The 23,294-nt window shown below is 37.2% G+C and overlaps 3 protein-coding genes across 3 annotated transcripts; 1 reads left to right on the top strand and 2 right to left on the bottom strand.

The window, feature by feature from the left end:
- Window positions 1-1,807: 1,807 nt before the first annotated feature.
- On the bottom strand, window positions 1,808-4,028 carry si:ch211-153b23.5 (uncharacterized protein LOC321177 homolog). Its single transcript, XM_026940395.3, has 5 exons — window positions 3,897-4,028; window positions 3,130-3,242; window positions 2,732-2,903; window positions 2,315-2,516; window positions 1,808-2,219 (listed from the first exon to the last, which is right to left on the bottom strand). Exons 2-5 carry the CDS (start codon window positions 3,235-3,237, stop codon window positions 2,027-2,029), a joined length of 675 nt encoding a protein of 224 aa, XP_026796196.1. The 5' UTR covers window positions 3,238-3,242; window positions 3,897-4,028; the 3' UTR covers window positions 1,808-2,026.
- A 779-nt stretch (window positions 4,029-4,807) lies between these two features.
- si:ch211-153b23.4 (uncharacterized protein LOC335392 homolog) lies at window positions 4,808-10,850 on the top strand. The gene is made up of 9 exons (XM_026940386.3): window positions 4,808-4,958; window positions 5,520-5,633; window positions 7,010-8,692; window positions 8,777-8,876; window positions 9,511-9,659; window positions 9,744-9,856; window positions 10,095-10,184; window positions 10,285-10,407; window positions 10,495-10,850. The coding sequence occupies exons 1-9, from the start codon at window positions 4,892-4,894 to the stop codon at window positions 10,714-10,716; spliced, it is 2,661 nt and encodes an 886-aa protein (XP_026796187.1). The 5' UTR covers window positions 4,808-4,891; the 3' UTR covers window positions 10,717-10,850.
- A 7,011-nt stretch (window positions 10,851-17,861) lies between these two features.
- si:ch211-153b23.3 (uncharacterized) lies at window positions 17,862-23,241 on the bottom strand. The gene is made up of 11 exons (XM_026940356.3): window positions 23,224-23,241; window positions 22,119-22,287; window positions 20,318-21,781; window positions 20,061-20,153; window positions 19,841-19,945; window positions 19,633-19,742; window positions 19,354-19,548; window positions 19,098-19,260; window positions 18,850-19,015; window positions 18,405-18,499; window positions 17,862-18,320 (listed from the first exon to the last, which is right to left on the bottom strand). The coding sequence occupies exons 2-11, from the start codon at window positions 22,273-22,275 to the stop codon at window positions 18,235-18,237; spliced, it is 2,634 nt and encodes an 877-aa protein (XP_026796157.1). The 5' UTR covers window positions 22,276-22,287; window positions 23,224-23,241; the 3' UTR covers window positions 17,862-18,234.
- Between the last annotated feature and the right edge of the window lie 53 nt (window positions 23,242-23,294).

Raw genomic sequence — 23,294 nt, 5'->3', positions numbered from 1 at the left:
TGACAATGTCCCTGTGCACAAAGAGAGGTCCATGCACAGAGCCCTGACCTCAATGCCACTAAACACCTTAGAGATGAACTGAAACATTGACTGCACCCCAGACATTCTTGCCCAACATCAGTGCCTGACCTCACTAATGCTCTCGTTGATGAATGGGCAAATCCCCACAACCATGCTCCAAAATCTAGTGGAAAGCCTTCCCAGAAGGCTGGAGGTTATTATAACAGCAAAGGGGGAATATGGAATGGGATGTGCAACAAGCACCTACCTGGGGGCAGTCGTGGCCTAATGGATAGAGAGTCTGACTTGCAATCCAAAGGTGAACCTGAAGGTTGTGGGTCCGAGTCTCGGGTCCAGCAGGGATTGTAGGTGGGGGGAGTGAATGACCAGCGCTCTCTCCCACCCTCAATACCACGACTGAGGTGAGACCCTTGAGCAAGGCACCGTAGTGTGTGTGTTCACTACTGTGTGTGTGTGCACTTGGAAGGGTTAAATGCAGAGCACAAATTCCTAGTATGGGTCACCATACTTGGCCACAAGTCACTTCACTTCACTTCACTATGGGTGTAATGGTCAGGTTTCCACAAACTTTTGGCCATATAGTGTAGCATAAGTACATTGGAAATATATTTGTGAGTAAGAAGTGATGGGCCTCTTTCAGAGCAAACAGAGCTTTACCATGGCAGCAAGATTGCTGGCAGACTTAGCAAAGCTCTATTGGATCCCTGTGTAACTAAACACTGCTCTTAGCACACACAGATACAGTTAACCAGGCAAATAAACCCCTGATCATTCATAGCATGAACAAACACACAATTATTGTGCAAGAAATATACAGTACAAGCAGCAAACAAGATAATGATTAAATAGGTGTTCATTTAAGTTTGGCCCTACATCAGTGTTCATAGGTACAGAAAAATATATGGCGACGGGTGGATTTACTTTGAAAATGATACTAGTACTAATGCGTCTAGTTTGCAACTTGGCAAAGCCAGTCTGTTTAGGATGATTCATTTAACTTTATAATATAGCGCTGTTAATTTATTGAATCTCATTGGTCAGAAGGTTTTGATAAATTTAGTTCCTTTATTATTGAATAAAGATAGCTCGGACAGTAGTGCCAGCTGTAATTCATATTACAAGTTTATATTAATGCACTCATTCTAATACTAATCATTTCTACAGTAACAGTTTATTCACAGAGATTTATAATGGACATTGATTTTGAACAAAGAAAATGTAATCATTCATATGGTGATGCTTTCTGAAAGTAGAGGTTTACTTAACATTTATTGAAGGAGTTTCTAGTGTCAGTGCTTTGTAATCAGTAGATTTTCCTACATGAGACAGTTTTCAGGATAGTTTTCTGTTTCTCAGTCACATGACCTGTTTCTTTTGTCTTACTAACTTACCTTAATTAATGAGAGGCAAAAGAGAGGGTAGTGAGGGAACAACTGCTTATAGCTAACTATATAATTAACTTTTCTAATGGAAGATCCACCACATTAAATGTAACTATAAATGGCTAAAAAGTATAATGTGTCATTAATATATTTTTTAAAGTAATCATTGGCAAATCTCTGAAGAATAAGCGTAATAAAACACTGTAATGTAGAGTAATGGATCTCAGCATCCTGATTATTTTCCTAGAACATCATGCCCTATTGTGTTTTATTTTTTCATAACAAAGTACCTATGGTTTGAATAAAATTTTATTATATCATCATACATTTTTTTGGCTTCCTAAATGATTAAATTGGGGTCAAATACAAATAATATGTAATAAGAAGTGGAAAAGACAATGATATTTAATATCACACAAACATAGACTTTATTGATATGTTTTATCACAAAATCTTTTACATGCAGATAACCAAAACGTAAGCACTGCATTCAGTATTTATTGCTTGAAATCATTTTCAAGTGAAATAAAACCACTCCAAATTAATACCATCTTCACAGTAAGAAAAGTGGATCCTTAAATGTGAAAAATGGATGTTGAAATAGAGACTTTTGAATAACCAAATCAGGCAAGTTTAATAACTTCTGTTACCATGACCCCCAGTCCATCATAAACCTCATGTAAAGGGGCATTGCACATAAAAGCACAAGTAGTCACTAGTTTATTCTTCTTATCCACATGCACTTCTCCCACATTCTTATTAACATGCTTAGAGCCCAGCTCCACCATTGTCTTAGCTGTACCAGCATATGGCCATCTGCAAAGGTAATGGAAAGAGAGAACATCAGTACTGCAGATACTGTAGTTTTATGTCTGTCTAATGGTCACTTATGAAATGCATATCATGCTTACTTCTCACACTCGGTGTCATGGCCAAAAGTAAGTTCACAGCCTGGAATAGCCTTAGCTGCAAGTACTGGAGAAATGCAGCACATTCCCAGAGGCTTTCCTGCCTGGTGGAAGCTCTTGATGACCTTCTCGACCAGAGGCTTCACTGAGAACTCCTTGCCCTTGGTGGCCCAGTCACTGAGATTCTTAGCTGCTCCAAAGCCTCCTAAACAGAACAGTTAAAGACAACCATGAACTGATTTTCACTTAGAGCCTTTATAAATTGGGTTTCCACACATTAATTACTGTAAGAATATTTAGGACTGGTATGGCTTTGTGAAAGAAGATTCTCCCCATTCACATACAAAGAGGTTAGTGTAACACTACAAAAATGCTTAATGTTTTTTTGACTTTATACTCTCTCCAGGCTGATGAACTGACCTGGAATGATGACAGCATCGTGATTAGCTACATCTAGCTTGGCCAGGTCAGTGATGTCTCCTCGAGCAATGCGGGCACTTTCCTGCATCACATTGCGCTTTTCTGCCACAGGTTTTCCTTCGCAGTGGTTCACGACGTGCATCATCTCAGCATTAGGGGCAAATATCTGGACCTAGAAAAAAAGACTTATTTAACATCCTAACAGAATGGCTTGAATTTTAAAACTTGCACTTTTGGCTAAGTTTGGATTTGATGTACGTATTATATTTCTAGGCTGATAGAAAACTCATAGTTACACCGTACCTTGTCAAGAAACTGGCCAAGAATTGGAAGTCATACTCTACATTTAGAAATCAATACGTAACATGGTTTGTGTTTGGGTGTGTATCCTGCTTTACCTTGGCACCAGCCCGACTAAGGTGTACCAGTATGGCAGAAGCCTCATGGATCTCAGTGCCATCATAAACTCCACAGCCAGCAAGGATCACTGCTACACGCTTTGCCATTGTACCTGAGAAACACAAAAAAGTTGGAAATTGGGGTCATCTGTTGCAAGCAACATCCCAAAAATGGATGAAATATGCTACTTTATGATAGTAATGTGGTGCAAATGTGCTGCTTATGTCCTACAACAAAACTATCTGCATAAACCACAGAATAAACAAAGCGATAAGGGGCGTGATAAAGGAGAATAACAGGTAACCATGACACAGCATCGCACCATATTAAATATTCAGGAAGACCTGGAAGCCGTTGGGGAGCTTTTTCCAGGTAAAGTATAATCACCTTGGTTTCCAGGTAGGTAATATATATATGAGAAAAGAACATTAGAGTTAAGTACAGAAACTCTGTGCAGGATTACAAAGCTACAGTTCATACATACCACTCATTAGAATAAAGACTTAGCAGGTTTTAAGATTGAAGATTCAAAGATTCAAGAGTTTATTGTCATATATACAGGAAATAGTCTGTTACACCATACAATGAAATTCTTACTCTATGAATCCTCCAGCAGCCTATGACATAAATTAAGGACATAAGAAAATAATATACAAGGCGTAAATTACAAATTTACAATTACAAAATTACTAATAGTTCAGTTTCCATAATCTATAAAAGTCTCCAGATTTTTTGCATTGTAATATTTACTGTAAACATGACTCACCCTGTGAAAAGGAGGTGAATTACAAGCTTGAACTGCCGCCCCAGGTGTCTCAGTTACCACGATCACGCTTAGACGCGCGCGACTGTTTTATATAGGCTCAGATTTGGGCCCCGCCCACAGCACGATCTAGGCCGGTGATGCCACGCCTCTTTTGGAGCGCGAGCTCGGGGTGGGAAGCTGCCAAGAAGGAAGAAAAACACGTATAGCCTAAGCAGCGAGATGATGCTGAGTCATGCCCATCAATGCTTTCAGTGTTGGTATAGTGTTGTGTTTACCGAAGCAGACCGCATTCGAGCATAAAGTAAACCAAACACCTTTGTTTAAATCCTGTTCTTCCTTGTTCTAATTTCTCCAGGCTAAAAGTTAATGGAACACTTATAACAAGTCAAATAAACATTAATCTGTTAGCTGTTGACTGTAATAGGCTATAATAGTGTAATATTTCATCCTGTTTCACTGATTAATCTTTTTTGCTTGAACAAACGTTTAACCCTCTGGGGTCTGAGGGTGTTTTGGGACCTTGGACAAATTTTGACATGCCCTGACATTTGTGCTTTTTTCAGTTGCTTTTGAACATATTAATGGCTAAAGTCTGATAACACTGTAATCAGCACAAACTGGGCTACAATAATATGTGAGCAGCATGTTTATACATGATTGTGTTTTTGAGAAAACAGTGTTTATGCGTGGTTAGTGAAAGTCACTGAAATAAGGCAAAGGGTTTGTTTATGTCACTCCTTTATTCATTTATTCATTCATTTTCAGGAAGTAAGTGTCCCCGAGCCTGTCCTGGAAGCTCTGGGAACCACCCTAAATGAGATTTATTCACATTATTTTAATTAAAATACAGGAGTTTCTGTCTAACTTGAAGAAAACGCATTTAGGGAATTTCAGGAAACATAACGTAAGCCGAGAGGGCAGGTAAGAGGTGTGACGTCACACTTCAGAACATCTATAAGACGCAGCGCGCGCGGAGATGAGCAGCTCCTGCAACGATGGCAGAGTCTGCGTCCGACTCCGAGTCACTGCATTACTCCATCGGTATTTTGGGCATATCTGGTGGTATGTTGCGCATATTTTTTTTATGCACCTCAATAATTCAAAAGCAGTGTTTTGCACTGGCTGAATATGAATGCAATTTTTTATATTGATTACATTGATAAGTGGCTCAGAAGTTTTCGTTTATTCCCCCAAACGAGAAATAATACAAATATCCTTTAGTAAGAATTTACCTCGAAGAAAACTTGTGTGCGCTAAGATTTGTTTAAGACTGAGGTATAGGTTTGTGACTGTAAATGTTTGTCACTTATTAAAAATGCCTGCTGTTCTCTTCAGATAGCAATGATGCTGTCTCGTTTCATTAGATTAAATAAATATTGCCAGTAGAGGGCACAATTAATAAAAAATAATAATAAATAATAATAGTTATATATAACCTGGAGTTTTTAAATCCAAATAGATGTTGGCTTGTTTCCTTCTCTCTCTCAAAACTTTCATTGATTGTTGATTTGTACAATGGTCTTCAAAAACTTCCCAATTCTTACATAATTCTTGAATGCATAAAGTAATACAAAAAAATTCAAAAGGAGACATCTGATAACCCACTGTATTTTTTTAATCAAGGCTCTTTGCTGCTTCTCGTGGACTACTATGCCAGCACTCCTGAAAAGGCCTTAATTCCTGCTACAGCACTGGGGGTTGTGCTGCTCGTTATCGCTGCCCTGGTGGCCTATGCAGGTGGGTTTATGAAGCCATGAATGTGTATGTGTATGAAGTTTGTGATATTAAACTATAATATGATATTAACCAGGGGGGGCATGGTGGTTAGCACTGTTGCCTCGCACCCCCAGGGATGGGGGCTGAAATCCCACCTCCACCCTGTGTATGTGGAGTTTGCATGCTCTCCTCATGCCTCGGGGATTTCCTCCAGGTACTCCAGTTTCCTCCCTGAGTCCAAAGACATGCATTGTAGGCTGATTGGCATTTCCAAATTGGCCGTAGTGTGTGATTGTGCTCTGCGATGGGCTGGTACCCCATCCAGAGTGTCCCCACCTTGTGTCCTGAGTCCCCTGGGACAGGCTCCAGGATCCCCCCATGACCCTGTGTAGGATAAGCAGTATAGAGAATGGATGGATGATATTAACCTATTATAATAACTCCTATTAATGTGAATCTACAGATTCTTGTTCATTAAGCAATGCAATATCTATTTTTAGATGTATTCATTAAATACATATTTTTGTTTTGAAATAAATTTAAGGCAATGCACTACAGGTTAATAGGGTAACTAAGAAAATAGATATCACAATCAGTCTTTGCCAGTTGATTGCTGATAATATTACTTTTTTTTTTTTTTTGCATTGGAACCTTTTTAAAAATTACATTTATTCCTGCAAATGAGGTTTTATCTAATTAAATATGCAAAACTTAATAAAACCATATTTAATAAAGCGCAAAAATTTATTCTTTTGATATTGTTCGAATTAAAGTATTTATTTCACTATGAAAACCCTTTCAGAGAAAGACTTTTACAGAGAAGTTTTATTTCTTTATTGTTTAATGAAGATAATTATGCAATTATCTGTGAAGATAATTATGCAATAATCAAAATTATGCAATTTTTCAAAATAAATTTTAACCTAATTCCAACAATAATAAACATTTTGGGAAATTCCTCTGTAATATCCTTCTAATTAGGGATATGAATGAATATGGAAACATTTCATGAAAGCAGGTTATCATGAAACAGATTCTTGGTTCCGAATATAGAAAAAATCTATATTTTCAGGGAAAACAGTTTAAAAAATGCAATGTGATTTCATGTGTCTGCACTGTAGTTAGTGGGGTATATAAAGGAAATTGAACAGTGAAATGAATGTTTTTATGTTGAGTTTGTGATGTTTTTATTGCTACATTTAATGCTGCATCTATCATATAGTTCATCCAAAATTCCAACAAATGATAGACATGACTATATTGAATATTGTCGTTTCCACCTGTAGTGTCTTGCCTTAATAAACTATAATCATGATAAACATGTAAAAGATACACTTTTATACCTTATCTGCCTTTCTGAGTTCTAAACAGCACTTCTCTCCGGTCTTGTGTTTTAGGATTGTGTCGGAGTTTGTCCCACAACGTTCTCTATACCACACTTTGTCTGACCGTGTCAGCTCTGTGGTGTGGCTCAGGGCTTGTTCATATACTCGCAGGGGAAGGTATAATCAGTGAAGGAAATGGGCTGAGAAATGCCATGGTACCAGGGCTTGCTGCTTTTACTTTGGCATTGCTTATCATTAGTTTAGTGTCTGTTCTACATAAAAGCTTCTTCCTGTGCTTTATTTCCCTCTCCATATGTTTGGCATGTGCACATGAAATCGCTGGTCTGGTGAAAGTAAACTTTGGCCAGTCAGCCACTGCTGCCTGTTACCTCTTGGTCTGTTTTGTCTGTGCCTACTTTGGCAGCGGGCGTCTGTTTTTCTACATCTCACAGGGTAAGATTAATCTACCAGGGACAGGTCTGCTGAATAAAAACAGTCAGCAGTCAGCACAGGCTCAAGAACAAAACAATGTAATTGCTGTGGGTTTGGTAATGAACTTGTTGTCAGCTAGTGTGCTAGCTTGTCCACTGCTTGGTGTGGTCCCTGAGCTTTTCTCTGGCCATGTCCCATGGCTTTGGACAGCTGGTGTCTTCCAGCTAGGTGTGACTGTCCTCTCCTACAGAACCATGGACACCTTGGCAGCAACCTTCTATGGCTTCACAGCTATATTAAAGTTTTCTGAAGGGTATAGTGCGCTAGTGATGGACTTAACAAACCAAGTGCCATATTCCCCAGTACCTTTCCCCACTGTTTTTGCAGTGCTCTTTTTTGTCCTGGCTTTGTTTAGCTGCACCAGAAGTTTAGTTGACGGCCTGTACCTGCTCTTCTTCGTGGCTTACTCTATAGCAATCGCTGCACAACCCAGAGGCTTTTTCCAGGGGGGCACACAAGGTGTGCAAGCAGCTATATTTGTCGCATCTGCCCTCATGCTTCTGGTAACTCTGTATAACCAAGTTTCTCAAAAGAAGATTCCCACAGGTGAAAGTGTCCTCAAGAATCTTCTGGCTCGCAGCAATAAATTTACACTACGGACACAGGACAAAAACCTGCATGATCCCTATTTAGGTTACTCCAAATATGCAGATGCTGAGGTGTTGGGCCATGGTTGTAGTGTGCTGGCAGCTTTTGCCATCACTGCTAGTGTGGCTAATCAGGACCCCTTGGCAGTTCTGATTTTGCCATGGGCTGTTGTCTCAGGTGGTGTCCTGCAGTTGCTTTGTGGCTCAGTTGCTTTTGCTCGAGGTAAGACCCTAGAAAGCACCACCTTCATATTCTATGGCATCATGTGGACAGTGTGGGGCCTGACACGTTTTGGTGGTCTCTATGGTGATGTCCGTGGGTTCAACATAGCAGTGGGAATTATCAGCTTCATGGTTTTTAATATACTTGTGGCTGTTGGAACCCTGTTCCTGAATATAGCATGGTTTGTCTATGCAGTTACCTTTGAGCTCATTCTCATTAGTTTCCTGTTAGATGCATTGGGAGTGCTGCCCTATGGTTATGACATTGGTGTGACCATTATCTTTGGTCTGGTTAGCTTCTACTTTTTCTTGGCCAATATACTGAACTGCACCTTTGAGAGTCTGCAGCTTCCCTTTGGTGGTCCTCTGATCAAGTGGAAAGGATTTGGTGGAGGCAGGGACAGCTGTCCACACCTTCCTGCCAGGAAGGTCTCATCAGTGAAGCAGATTGCAGGTGAGATGCTCATCTTTGAACCAGGACTTCAGATTAAATCAGGGTACATGGTTCACTGTAAAGACATTTTGTATATATTTTTAGACATTATGAAGAATGGAGGAATATGCGGAGTGCCCACCGACACGGTCTATGTGCTTGTGGCAGCTTGCAATCGACCGGATGCAGTTGAGAAAGCTTATAAGTAAGGTCCTAATATATAATTGCAATGCTTATACCAGAGCATTATTGAATTCCCTAATCTGATTGGTAAGAAGGTATTGATTAATTTTCTATAACAGTTCAGTTATCCTCCAGCTGTAATTCAGTGAAATGTTCATATTAATGAGTTTGTTCTAATCTGTTATCATTTAACAGCTCATTCAGAGGAACTTATCTAGCAAATAATAATTATTATATATTTATATATATGTGCTTTTTAACCATAGGGATTAATAAAGTTCTTTGAATCTTGAAAAAAAAAAATATATATATATATATATATATATATATATAAGCACAAAAAGCACTTTCATTAATAAATTTAAAATTGTAATCATTGTCAATTTGCTGTGATATAAGAGGAATAAAACACATCAGGACTTGCTGTTTCAGGGTGGTAACAATAATGCCAGTACACTACAGGCCACATCACACCAAACCATTTGTAATGATTTTCCTACAACAAAACACTGCATAGTGTTTTATTCCTTATTTACATTATACAAATAATGTTAATATGAATTATATTAATCTGTAATAATGATTGAACAAATAAGGGAAGAAACAGCTTTATGAAAATTTCTCTAACATTTACGCTTATTCATTTGTATATGTAGGGTGAAGAAACAGGCACAAGAGCGTCCAATGTCATTATGGCTCTCTTCCTTGAAACAGTTAGAACCAGTCAAACAACAGATCAATCCACTTCTCTGGGACTTCATGGAGGTGGCTTGGCCATCATCAATTAGCCTGGTCATTCCTAGAGGTTGGTTCCTTTATATCCATCCATGCTATACATACAGTTGTCAACACACTCTAACACAACATGCAATGTTTCCCTCTTCCTTAGCCCCTTGGATGGAATACTTTGGTTTACATGATTCATCAAAATATATTGGCACACCGCAAAGCATAGCCATCAGAAACCCAGATTGCACTGTTGTAAACCACCTAATTAGCTTGGTAGGTTATTTTATTTTGTCATTATTTTATGTTCTTTTAGCTATTTTGTTATAATTAACTACATTTGCCTCTATGCTGTATATAACCTCTCTTATACTATGGAAATTCAGTGCCTGAACAATGCAATCATTTGTGCTTGACTATTTTAAATATTCAATAAGGAGATTAGTTTAATAATGAGACTAGTTTACTTGATGTCTTAAATAAATATAATAATCGTTTCCCATTTCTCCTGTAGGTGGGCCCTATTGCTGTTACTTCAGCAAATCCGACAGGTGAAGCAGACACAACCCATCATAACCAGGTGTACGCTAAGCTGGGTGACAAGGTACTCTAGTCTTATAGATATGAATGAGTGTTCATACATTTTAATACACTGAATGTCATATATACAGTATACAAATGAGGAATACTGTTTCTGTGGATAGGTTGATGGTGTGTTATGTGATGGGCCTTCACCAGAGAATATTGCCTCCACTGTCGTGGACTGCACCAAGATCGACAGTGGTCAAATTGGCTTTTTCAGAGTCGGCCTTATTCCTAAGTCTAAGGTAACATTTTATTCATTCCTGGACAGATATTTTAATATATACTACTTTCAGTGGTAAGACAAATTAAAATTCTGTGATCTTTTCTAGGTCCTGCAGCTATTCGAGGAAATTCAGAAAAGACATCAGAATGGCCACTTGAATGTTGGCTTTGAGGCTGACATCACTGATACTCAAAGTGACAGCACAGAACCAACAACTCAAACAGGTTCTGAAATAGATTCGGGTTTAAGTCAGCCAACCCCCGCAGACTCGTTGAGTTCACTAGACCTCAGCCAACACGGCAACATGGATGATGAAGATGAATCATAGAGCTGGACTCTGTGTATTGACAGCTTTCAATATGTAAACAATAAACCTGTAAATATCACATTCCATATTGTACAATTATAGCAAAAGGTAACAAAATGACAATAAAAAAAACCACCCACTGAAATGATACAATATTAACAGTAATATAGGCTAATATGTTGTATGGTTATATAGAAGATTACGTCACAGAAATGTAAATGGGTCATGCAACAGTACAAAACGTCTTTTTGCATATAGACATTGCACATTAGTCACCAAACACAACTCCCAAACAACAATCACAACTCTGAATGATTCTGTAGTTTTATGCACAACCTTGAGTGATTTTATAAGACAAAGTAGCCATATATTCATGAAGGACTATATTTTCAATATTTAATTTATTCCTGGCTTCAGTATGATTTATCTGTTTTTTAATTTATCTGTATTGCAGATTGTACTTATAAAATATAAATGAGATATTTTTTATTTATGTATGCTACTGATAAAATGCAAATGCATTTGTAGTAAATGTATTATCTATGTAGATAGATAATGTCACTGTTTCATTGTGTGTAACATTACTACTATTACATTAGTGCTATTACATTAGTACTTTATTCCTATATATTACGGTATTATAAGGTTCTATCTGGGTGAAGATTCTGGGTAAAGTGCTGTTTTGAGGTATGGGACATTTTTTTTTTGGGATGGGAAAGTTTTGACATTCCAGCTAGCAAAACTATAACAATAAACTATATAAATCCTGAAATTTATATTTACGGGTCAAAAAAGTTTACACTTTAAGATAACTTAACATTATGCAAATATTAAGACTTTTAGAAAGTGGATTTTTGCATATTAGCCAAAGCAAATAGAATGTTTATTATTATTCTGTAAGCTCAGTTACTGTTTGGTTTTATAAATTTCTGACTGTTTCTTATTAAGCAATCTCTTAATCTCATAAAATTACTAATAAATGGTAAAAACTCAGTAGAGTAAGACATTTCGAGCCTATTAAGGCCAAATTATGATCATAAATGCTTTATTTTATTTTATCTCACTGTATTTTCTAATTTACAATAAAAGATATTTCCATGTGTGAAATATAAAGTTCTTCCTAAAAGATATTCTACACTTTAAACATTGAAAATCACTAAATGAAATGATTTTACAACAGATTTCTGATTTGGTGGTGGGTAGTGTTGCCACTTACCAGGATCCGAGGTTTGATTCTAGTGTCTGTGTGGATTTTTGCATGTTCTTCCCATGTGTATGTGGGTTTCCTCTGGGTTCTCCGGTTTCATCCCAGGTGGACTGGCTAAATTGCCCCTAGGTATGAATTAGTGTATAAAGGAATGTATACATGGTGCCCTGTAATGGACTGGCATCTCATTCAGCATGTATTCCTATATCACAACCACTGTTCCCTGGAGAGACTCTGGATCTACCACATCCCTGATAAAGATAAAGCAATTACTGTGAGTGAGTGAGCTGTATTATTTTTAACATAGCTTTATAAACAAAAGAACATTTAAAAATGTATTTAATTAGTTCTTTAAACTTAACTTAGTGCATTTTAGTAAGTTTAAGTACATTATATGGCCCAAAGTATGACACATGACCATCACACCCATATGCACCCATTCCAAAACCATGGGCATTAATAAGGAGTTGGTTCCCCCTTTGCTGTTATAAGAACATTAGTGAAGTCAGGCACTGATGTTGGGTGCAAAGGCCTGGTGCACAGTTGGTGTTTCAATTCATCTCAAAGGTGTTTGTACACAAAGCATCCATAAAGACATAAAGACAACTCGGAGGATAATTTTATGCTTACAACTTTGTGGCAACAGTTTGGGGAAGGCCTACATATGTGTATGATGGGCAGGTGTCCACATACTTTTGGCCACATTGTTTAAGTAAAAATAAGTTTCATAAGTTTTGTATGTAAGAATAGGTTAAGTAAATTCAAATGTTTGTAAATTAGCTGTACTCAAAGCAATCAATTTTTAAACTTAAATGGTTTAAGACAATCAGTTTCCTTAACTGATTTGAGTAAAGTTAACTCATCAGGCTTTATAGTGTACCTAGAAATTTCATTGTCACACATTTAACAATATTAAAATATATTAGGACATACAATACATGTTTCTGTGAAACCGCACAAACAAGTCTGCTAGCTGATCTTCAGTCCCAGTTACACGGGAAACTTCAGTTTATTAAGCGCATTGCATGTAGCTAGCTCAGGTCGGTAATATTATACCAGACGGAACCATATACTGTAATACTAAGGACACAATATTATTTTTACAGTATGTGAAGGTGTGTATAGTTCACATGGACATATCCATAACAAAAGATCTTGAAAAAGATATTTGGTAAAGGTAAAATATGGAGTCTCCCAAAACACTATCATGTAGTTCATCATGATGCTGTAAAACTGCTTGAGGCTTTCTGTACTTGTGACTCACTTTTTGCTGCTGTGGATGGTCCTACATGGATACTCTAAAGATCTGCACTTCAGAAAAGCTGTTTCTACACAAGTTAGACCCTGCTTTAGTGGATAATCTCCCCTGGATACTATACCACCTAAAAACTGCTGCTGTAATCATAAAGAGTGTCCTGCGCTTATCCCAGCATGCTTGTTCACAATAAGCTCATACTGGACATCCTTTGAACATGGACCTTTTGCCTTTACTTCTGTATTCTGGAATGATTTATAATTCCATTATTCAGTGTAAACCAGGATTCCCTTTTGATTTGGGTTTCTCTTTGCTCATTCCTTTTCTTCCTCATGTCATCTCAGGGAGTTTTTCCTTGCCACTGTAACCTATGGGGTGGTCATTAGGGATCAAAATCTACATCTGGATTTCTGTAAAGTGGATTTGTGACAATAGCTATTGTTAAAGCACTATATAATAAAATTAAATCGAATTAACATTACATTGATAACACTGACAAACTGCTTTATATCAGCTATGTGTACATGAATAACTGATGTTTAATTAATGGTAAAATAATAATAATAATAATAATAATAATAATAATAATAATAATAATAATAATAATTCTCCATGAAAGGTCACATGTTCCATGAAAGAACACTCCTCTCACTGATGCTGGAACCCATGCTGGAAATATATTACAAGTGAGTATGAGTGACATTCATAATGCTGGACTTTCCTTCTGCGTAATCACCTCTCCTTGCTATCAGTAAACATGAAACATACGAAACTAGTGACATCAGTTGATTAAAAGCCAAGGTGTGGTAGTGTGGGATGACACTATGAACTCTCATCTCTAATTATAACATAAAATTCCCCAAAATTCTCATTTCTGTCCATATGTTAGATATGTTTACTAAAGCAGCCATCAAATATAATTTTATGCCATATCTAAGCAAGGCTCTTTGAATAATTCATCTTGATAGCCAAATCCTATTTATTGGATTTCTTAATTAAGTCTTATATTCATCCAAGCTACTCAGTTAAAACAGAGTGTGAATCAGCTACAATTACGAATAAAAGTTGTAGAAACATCAGTAGTTCTCAAATGACAACAAAAAAATCAATTAAATCTATGAATAATAAGACAATTATGTAATTAAGGGAATTATTATTTATTTATTCTTTAAAATTATTTTTATTTAATTATAATAAATTAATTAAAGCATGGTCGTCAAGTTTTACCTGCACAATTAAAAGTGGATTATTAACCCAGCTCCAACCAACACTCACAGGGAGTTTATTATTATAGTGATTTTTTAGCTTATTAGGTATGTAGAACTGCATTGGCAAGTGAAAACTGTTCTTTCAATATTCTCTGACAATGTAAAGACTAATTAAATTTTATTAAATGATTTATGTATTATGTGTGTAATATGTTTGGAACATATTAAGATACATAGTGAACAAAGATCGTTGTTTATTCTAAGTTTCTGTTGTTTTCACATTTTCTTTTGACATTTACTGAGGTACAGATTTTAATGCAGCACTTTGGCTTCTGGCTCACATTTCTAAGATACATACCTAGAGTAGGTATTGTCTTAAATTTTAGTATCACTTCCTCCACTGTCAGTCATAGGCCTACGCCTATGAACCTCACGTTCCCCAGAAATTGCCCCAAATGAAAAATACCAAGGTGACACAAGACTTGAGACACTTGTAGAGTCACTCGTCATAATTATGCTGGATTGACAAAGCCAGCATTCTCTTCTGCTCTTTAAGCTTATTATTATTCTGATTATTCTAAATTCTACTCCTCCCAGACCGTTCAAGCAACATGCATCAAACTCGTCACAAATCTGGCCTTATCCTGGCGGAGTCATAGTGTCTATGACTTTTCTAATTGATCGGAATTATGGTTTTCCCATTACGGAAGCTCAAATTGGCCAAAATTCCCAATGACTTCCACTGAAAAATTTGGACTGTTATAACTCCTAAACCTTTGAAGCTACATGGACTTACAGTTTTCCCGTAGTGGTCAGTCAAAAATCCCAAAAACTCCCATACACTTACATTGACGGAATGTTCAGAGCCTGGCTCAGAATGTTCAAGATTTCAAACTCCTTCTGTCAAAACTCACACACACCTGTGTGTGCAGGGCCTGAAGCCCCCTTCTCTCCCTCTCATTTTGTCAATGTACCTGTAACAGAGACTCTCACTTCATCTATCTCTCTATCACTCTACCAGTAGCACAAACACATTCTCTCTCCATAATTCTTTCTATCGATCTACCTATATCACTCTCACCCTCCTTCTGTCTTTCTACTAATAACACTTGCTCTCTATATATTTACTTATGTCACTCTCTCACTCCATCTGACTTTGTACTTGTATCACTCAATTTGTCATCTATCTTTCTACCAGTAACTGTCTATCTGTCTCACCTATCTACATTTACCATCAACCTGCAGTAAACCAGATAATCTAGCTCCATTCCCCTAAGGTAACTAACGTAACAAAAGATTATTGTATGCAAATGAAATCACAGACCTATTACATAAATCTTAATGGCTGACACATACTTGAATACGTTTTGCAGGTTACAAATGATTGTCTTAAATGAAGTTTAGTATTGTTTTCTATTGTGATTTGTATTGTAACACTGAGCCATACCATTTGCCATTTTATTTCCTTTTTCCCCCATGTCATTTTCAAGACCAGTGACCAATGTCAATAGACTTAATGATTATATAATAATAAGTAACAGTTTTCAGTTTCAGGAATGTCCCCTGAGAGCCCACAGTGATAAGGTACTACTATTGGCATTTTATAATGTTATGGGTGATTTAACATCATCTATTTGTAGTTATTAATTAGCTAAGAATGTTTCCTTAGGTACTGCAATAGACACTTAAATGAACTCATTGTCTATAAAAAGTAATGGTGAGTCAAGTTTAACAATTATTTTTTGTTTCGTTTCCTTAGTTACATTAGTGTTTTGTTTCCTTATCCAGAGGGATTGGACATTAACACCAACTCATGGGTGAAAAGGAAGCGCAGTCAAGTTTTAAACACTGAGTCACAGACCGCATAGTACTTTTTATAGTACCTAGATAGCCAATTGAGATTAAAGGAAAAGGAAATGCAGCTTCTCAGAATTGCATATCCACCCTTGTCACCTAGCCACAGTGCAGTTGATGGAAAGAAGAAAGCTCATTCCTCTGCCCATCCAGCTTTAGCCAGTCATTTGAATTCTCAGACTGTGTGCTGATGTCTCTCATAGCTGCCAATACTTCCTTGTTCACATTCGGGTCTCAGTGGCTGTGTGTGCTACAGTGTCACAGACTTCCTGTAAAGATGCTATTCACTAGATATTGTTGGAAAGACAGCATTGTGAAACCAGTATTCCACAGTGTGATTGTTATGATTAGCTGCTGCCTTTGAAATAATTGCAAAAGACTTGCCCACATGGAGAATTAAATTTCCTTTTTAGGTAATAGGATCTACAGCGTGTTTTCAGTCATATTTTTGTGGAATTCAGGTCTTTGCTTTTCAGAGACTACAGTGCACTTTGCAGGGTGTGTCTATGCAATGAGTTTCACGCAGCTGGAAACTCCAAGCTGTTGTATAATAATAGATACAGTCTGCAATCTTTTAGGGGTAACACTGGAAATAATATTTTCAATAGCTTAAGTATCGTGAGAGTGGAATATACAAATATACAAGATAAGACTAAGAATGGCCTTCTTACTAACCGAAAGGTAACAGAAGCATATTTTCTTCATCATACTTTCCGATAATTTACAAAATGGCTCTATTAACACTCTATTGTGATTGTATAGCTGATTTATGTTTCTGGGGAACTAATAGTTCATACTTAATTTTTTCAATTATGTTCATTATCTTAATTACCTTGACCTACCTGTGTGTGTGGGTGGGTGGGTGGGTGTGGGTGTGTAATAGTTTGTCCCACATCATTCTTTTTATGCCATCAAGACCTTGTGATATAATGATCCACGCAAATATTTTAATTGTCAATCTACTCCCATCTAATACCACAACCAGCTGTCACTGCACATGATTATTGAATATCTCAGTATTTTCACCTACAGACTGACTCTACCTTTTACAAGAGAGCCACAGAGGGTAAACTAAATAACAAAAACACCAACCTGTTCAGTGGTTTATGAATTAAATCACACTTAGTATGCACATTTGCTTTTTTTAATATACACTATATGGCCAAAAGGTTGTGGACACCTGAGCATCACACCCATATGTGTTCCTTCCCCAAACTCTATATTACTGTTCATGGTTTTGAAATGGAAGTTCAGCAAGCACATATGGGTGTGATGGTTAGGTATCCACATACATTTGGCCATATAGTGTACTTTGGCTAGTGGCAGTGTGACTGGCAATTAGTCAGGAATATTAGAAAGCTAGGTGTTGTTATTGCTTGATAAGACAGTGTATGTAAGCTTTTTTGTTAATTATTATTTGTTTTTAATTATTTTTCATTTTTCCTTTTTTTTTTTTTGCTTTTTTTTTTTTTTTTTTTTTTTTTTTTGCTTTGTGTATGAATTATACCTTAAATGCTCTTTTGTATTCCATGGTTTTAATAAAATACAGTACTACTACTACTAATACTACTACTGCTACTACTACTAATAATAATAATAACAATAATAATAATAATTATAATAATAATTCTTTATTTATATTTCTCACACTCCAGGTCACAAAAACACAATGAAGATATATTTAAATACATGCCAGCATATAATTTATTGTCAATGTTTATAAATGATATCAATGGTCCTTCATTTATATTTATATACAATGATGCTATATATAGCAGAAAAACAATACTGTTATAACATATTTACATTTTCACATTAAAAAAAAAATTTTTTAAATAAAATAAAGCAATCAGTAATAGATATATAGATACATATACAGTTCAACCAGAATTCTTGGGCATGTTTATCTCACAATGTAAAAAACAAAAAAGGCTTTATTTTTTGCCTTTTTCCAATTTTTTTACAATGTCGTTTAATTAATTTTTTTGTATGTTTTGATGCTGTAGCTTCATTTCTTATAACATGCTGTTCTTCACCTTCTCAAAAATCTGTTGCACCTTTGCTGCAGGGACACAACCTTCACGCAGAAAAGTTATGGTACCTGAAAACCAAATTGTACTAGTAAGCACACTGAAAAGGAAAACACAAATATCTTTGGCAAATGGTAAATTCAGCTTCAGATTACCTTCATCAATTTTCATGCAGCTGACCACTGTTGACCCTACAAGCTCATTGGAATGCCCATCACAAAGTACTCCTTGGATCTTGTGTCCAAGGCGGCTGTCAGACAATTAAAAGTGCTGTGTTATGCCTTGATATCAATTCCATCAGTTACTGCCAAAAACATTTGCTTTCACAATGGTTTCCTTTTTACAGGAAACAGTAAGGGTCACTTCAGTGTCACTGTGTTATATAAGTGAACTCCAATTTCCAAATAATAACAAAGTTAGCAAGGAAACCATCTATTAGAGGCTCCACACTATGTATTAAATGAATGAATCAACAAGCAAGAGGTATCAGATTTGGGTACAAACAGGGTTAATGTGAATTTGATGATTGATATTTAAACAAACCTTTGTGTATATTGCAATTTTATTGCTTAAAAAAACAGTCATGAAAATGCATCTTACTTAATAACCATGTCATGATGTGTGCTGTCGGGTTCACCACTAGGGTTTGCGGATGTGATAGCCAAAGGCCCAGTGATGTCACACAGGTGTGCAGTGACTGTGTGGTCAGGGACACGGATCATTATGTTTTCCTTGGTCCCCACACGATCATACGCAGCCCCCACACCTTGAGGAACAATAATTTCCCACAAATTACCCAAGATAAAAACAAAAAAATTTGATAACATATTCCAATGCTGCTCTCTTACCAAGTTTGAGGAGCCAGTCTCCTTTTGGTACAATACAGCTGATGCCTCCTGGATAGACATTTCTCATGAACTCCCAGAGCAAAGGACTAAATGGTGGTTTGGTTGCAACAAGCTGCTCCAAACTAGAGATGCAGATACAGATGGGCTTCTCTGCAGGACGATCCTGTGGAATGTAGTTTAAGGCAATGAAGTGCAATATTCATTTTTCTCAAATATTTCAGCACATCATATAAATTAAGAATCCATCAGTACTCACTTTGATATTGTAGATTTTTTCTATTGCACTTGGATTCTTGCAAGAAGCAGCCAGAGCATAGACGGTATCTGTCGGAATACCACATACTCCATTGTTTTCCAGCAATTTGGCAATCTGTAGGAGCCCACTGGTACCACGAGAGGATGGAATTGGACATGGAGCTTTAGCAGCATCTTTTTTCTTCTTATTATTATTCTAGGAAGAAAGAACAAGATTAAATAATCCATTTAAATACTTGTAATAACTTCTATGTTCTATACTGTTGAAAGTTAAAAATACCTTTATGAGTGCAGGTCCAACTGGTATTAGGGTCTTGGAGAATATGCAGTTAACAAGTGATGCCAGAGTCCCATATAAGCAAATTATGGCAAATATTGAAAGCATAGCAACTGAAAAAGAATATTTAAAAATAATAATGGGATATTTAGTCATATTTGAAAGTTGATGGATCTCAGAGATAGTTTGTATGATTTGAAAGAAACTTTACCTTCCAATTGGTATGGCAGACTATCAAGAGTGGACAGAAGAAGGCACACCACAATGACCTCCATGATAATAGTTAATGCCAGCAAAACAAGATTGCCATAAGCAGCTGCAAATGACAAAAAAATGGGATGAAATCAAAAGTAGCTTGTGTAAATACCCATTAGGAATGGCCAAATTACTCATTAAGAATGCCCCAAATTAAAATCAGTACTAATACTCACCAACTAGTATAAGGAAAGCATTAATCACCAAGAATGCTATTGCTCCTGCTGCAAATCCATTTGCTGATGCTGTTGAAAACTGCAGCTGATGTCCTGTAGGGAAACAATCCAATATTATATCATTACGATTATTAGACTATTCAATTTTATTTAACATTATATGTAAATCTTATCAAATGTTATCACAAATGTGATCCTTTTTTTCTGTATTCTGATTCTAAAAAGAGTTCAACATTTACAATATAACATTAACATACCTGCAAGTCTGAACCAGGTCCAGGTGGCCCAAATAGCCAAATAGAAGGATGGGATAACAGATCCAAACCTTTGTCCTCCTTGAACTTGTAATCTGCTGACATAACCCTGGATGATGGCCCCTGGGATGAGCACCCAGGGTACTGTCATGTCCAGAAAACTCAGACGGGGCTGGCCATTCTGAATGGCTGAGAGAGCTGCCACTCCATTGGTGAGGTAAAACAGAGCATCAGGCAGTTGGGTACCCTTTCCTTGATGCTGCTCCTTTTGAGACTTCCTTAGACAACCAAGGCCACTCTGCAGTCTGTCAGTTGAGACAGGCTGGGGTCCAACTGGAATTAGTGACTTCTCAGCAATGGTGTTAATGAGACGTGCAAAGGTGCCATATAATGAGACAGCCGTGAAGATGGAGCAAGCCACTCCATAAAAGATGTAGTACCCATCAAGAGGAATCTGGGAGATTGTTGAGATAGTCAGCAGGAAGAAGACACCATTGTGGACCAACTCCAGCATGTCCATGTTCAGACTGGTGACACAGAGGACCAGAGCTGCTGCTAGGAAAAACCAGTTACCCACCATAGCTTGCCTTGCAGTAGCTGCTTCACTCCTTCCAGTCAACACAGATATCACATACTCTTCCCAGGTCTTCACAAGCCAGAAGGTGCAGTGCAGACCAAATTTGGTGGCATGGTAGCAATCTTGGCGCAAATAAGCATAATAACTGGAGAGGAGCTGGGCAGCAGAGTTGATGGATATCCAGATTGCAGATAATGTGATTGATGGGAAGTACCCAAAGGCATAGAAGGCAAATATGAATGGTGATACTGTATCAGAGAAGAAGCCTAAGGCCATGGGTTCAGCATATTTGGTGTTCTTCTTTTTCTCCTGGCCTAAACTCTTGGAGTTGCTGGCACTGGTTGTCCCAAGAAGCAGCACATTAAAGAGAGGGTTACCAAAACCCTTCAGTACATAGCGTTGGGCCACTCCTTTGATGAGCAGTGCTGCTGAGCCATATATTGCGAAGAGCAAGATGAGAAGCTCTAGCACTCCTGATACCACAAGAGCCCAGCCTGCCACTAGTCCCACAGCTTCAAAAACCAGTGTGAGAGTGATGGACCCAAACACAAAGGGCATAATGTAGTTAACTGTGGCTGAGCAGAATGCCAACAGTAAGGAGAGCAAGCAGTAGGGCACCAGCCCAGCTATGGCCGACTCACTGAGGTATGTAGGAATTAAGGTCTCATTGAGAGAAGAAGCATTTAAGTACAGGTTCCCCAGTGTACTGTTTATCATGGTGCTGTTTATATTGTGCTGATTTGCTCCTAGAAATATTCTTGTTGCACCATAACTTCCCCAAAGTGCTGCATAGCCAATGAAAGAAGTGCCACTAAGATGATCATATTTACGGAAGGACAACAAACCAGCAATCATTTGGCACACTCCACCAATTAGAATCAGATGAACACCTAAACAGATGTGCAAAATGAAAACAGAGGGATATCAGCTATTTTAGGTGTATGGAAAGGTTTTTGTGATCATTTTTTATTATGAAGTTGTTGTAGACATGTGACACCTACTATTTATATTTCTCATAGCACAATAGATAAATTTGAATGATACCATAATTAGCATAATTAATGTGTATTTTATTTACATATTTTTTACATGACGTTTAGACGTTTACAATTTCATTTAGTAATCATTTCATTTAGTAAGCCATTTCAAATCATTAAACTATTATGTTAGGATGACAGTGTTTAAGTCATAAAACTACTGAATGGCTGGAATTGAAAACAACAAGACCTGCAAGGATGTTCTCCACTCCAAATGCAGGAATGCCAGTTCTGGCCCCATGGAAGTTCTGCAGAAGTACTAAGAATGCGCTTATGCCATTGGCCAAAAAGCCAAGAACACCAGGCTCACTGTAGAAGCTGGCAGGAAACCCGCTCGCTGATGCCATTAGATCTGTTAACTTTAGATGATAAGGATAGGGTCAGATTTCAAGTATTTCAGTAAGACATTGCATATCCCTATCAATACTCATTTATTTTGATTCAGGTAATATTAGGTAATTTAACATTTATATCAACTGGTTATTTATTTATCAAATCTATTATTAAATTATTGAAGTATTCTATACATCAATGTATAGTAAGCAAATGTAATATACAGGTTCTGCACATAATCAAATGGTTAAATCACATATCATATACTTTTATATGTGACTATATGTCTGTGGCTATATGCCATATGCCTATATGTGGTAGATTTATTATTGATCACATACACATATTGTAATTAACAATGTGAGTCCATAAGGTTAGTGAAATATAACTAAACCATTTGGCCAGGATAGGTTTTCTTTCCTCCAAAATGCATAACCCTAACCCTTTCTGTCTCTAACTCTCCGCACCCGTGCTCCACCCGGAGCATGTAAAACAGACAGTCAGTCATAGGCTATCTACAGATCTATTTCATTTCATATCCCGCCTCTGCTCTAAGCTTACTCTGGTGCTCTGTTCAGGAGCCAGTCGCGAGAAACCAGTGGCAGCTCTCAGGCAGAGCAGAGATAGTGATACTGATACTGACCCTGGAGCTCCACATAGAGGCAGAGGATAACACTGCTTCTTTTCTAACTTTGATTTCTTCTCTACAGACTGACACTCTTACAGGTCTGATGAAGAGCTCAAGCTCCACAAATTCACCCAGGTTGGCTCAGTACCAGTGCATGATGGAGATCAATGCAGACCCAAGTGGGCCTCTTGGTAAGACTTAAAAGTTTTTCTTTTAATTTTCTTAAAAGTTAAGAGATAATATTGAAGATAATTGATCAAGACATGCTCTACTACACTGATGTCTAATGAGATACATTATGAAATCATACAAAGCAGACCAAAACTTCACTTACCTGCTGAAGGCCTGTAGTATCGGCACTATTAGATGGCAGTGGAAGGATGCTTTTTGTTTATAAGAAACATC

The sequence above is a fragment of the Pangasianodon hypophthalmus genome, chromosome 7, assembly GCF_027358585.1.
Source record: "Pangasianodon hypophthalmus isolate fPanHyp1 chromosome 7, fPanHyp1.pri, whole genome shotgun sequence".
Lineage (NCBI taxonomy): Eukaryota > Metazoa > Chordata > Actinopteri > Siluriformes > Pangasiidae > Pangasianodon > Pangasianodon hypophthalmus.
This window is presented reverse-complemented; position numbering and strand designations above follow the sequence as displayed.

Bases quoted from the DNA above. Each gene is read 5' to 3' on its own strand.
- si:ch211-153b23.5 (XM_026940395.3), bottom strand. From the start codon at position 3,237: ATGGCAAAGCGTGTAGCAGTGATCCTTGCTGGCTGTGGAGTTTATGAT. The intron at 2,904-3,129 runs GTAAAGCAGGAT...CTTTTTTTCTAG, and splicing joins TTAGTCGGGCTGGTGCCAAG to GTCCAGATATTTGCCCCTAA. The intron at 2,220-2,314 runs GTAAGCATGATA...TTACCTTTGCAG, and splicing joins CATGACACCGAGTGTGAGAA to ATGGCCATATGCTGGTACAG.
- si:ch211-153b23.4 (XM_026940386.3), top strand. From the start codon at position 4,892: ATGGCAGAGTCTGCGTCCGACTCCGAGTCACTGCATTACTCCATCGGT. The intron at 9,660-9,743 runs GTTGGTTCCTTT...CCTCTTCCTTAG, and splicing joins TAGCCTGGTCATTCCTAGAG to CCCCTTGGATGGAATACTTT. The intron at 10,185-10,284 runs GTACTCTAGTCT...TTCTGTGGATAG, and splicing joins ACGCTAAGCTGGGTGACAAG to GTTGATGGTGTGTTATGTGA.
- si:ch211-153b23.3 (XM_026940356.3), bottom strand. From the start codon at position 22,275: ATGGCATCAGCGAGCGGGTTTCCTGCCAGCTTCTACAGTGAGCCTGGT. The intron at 19,743-19,840 runs GTAAAGTTTCTT...ATTCTTTTTCAG, and splicing joins TCTGCCATACCAATTGGAAG to TTGCTATGCTTTCAATATTT. The intron at 19,261-19,353 runs GTGAGTACTGAT...TACATTCCACAG, and splicing joins AAAAAATCTACAATATCAAA to GATCGTCCTGCAGAGAAGCC.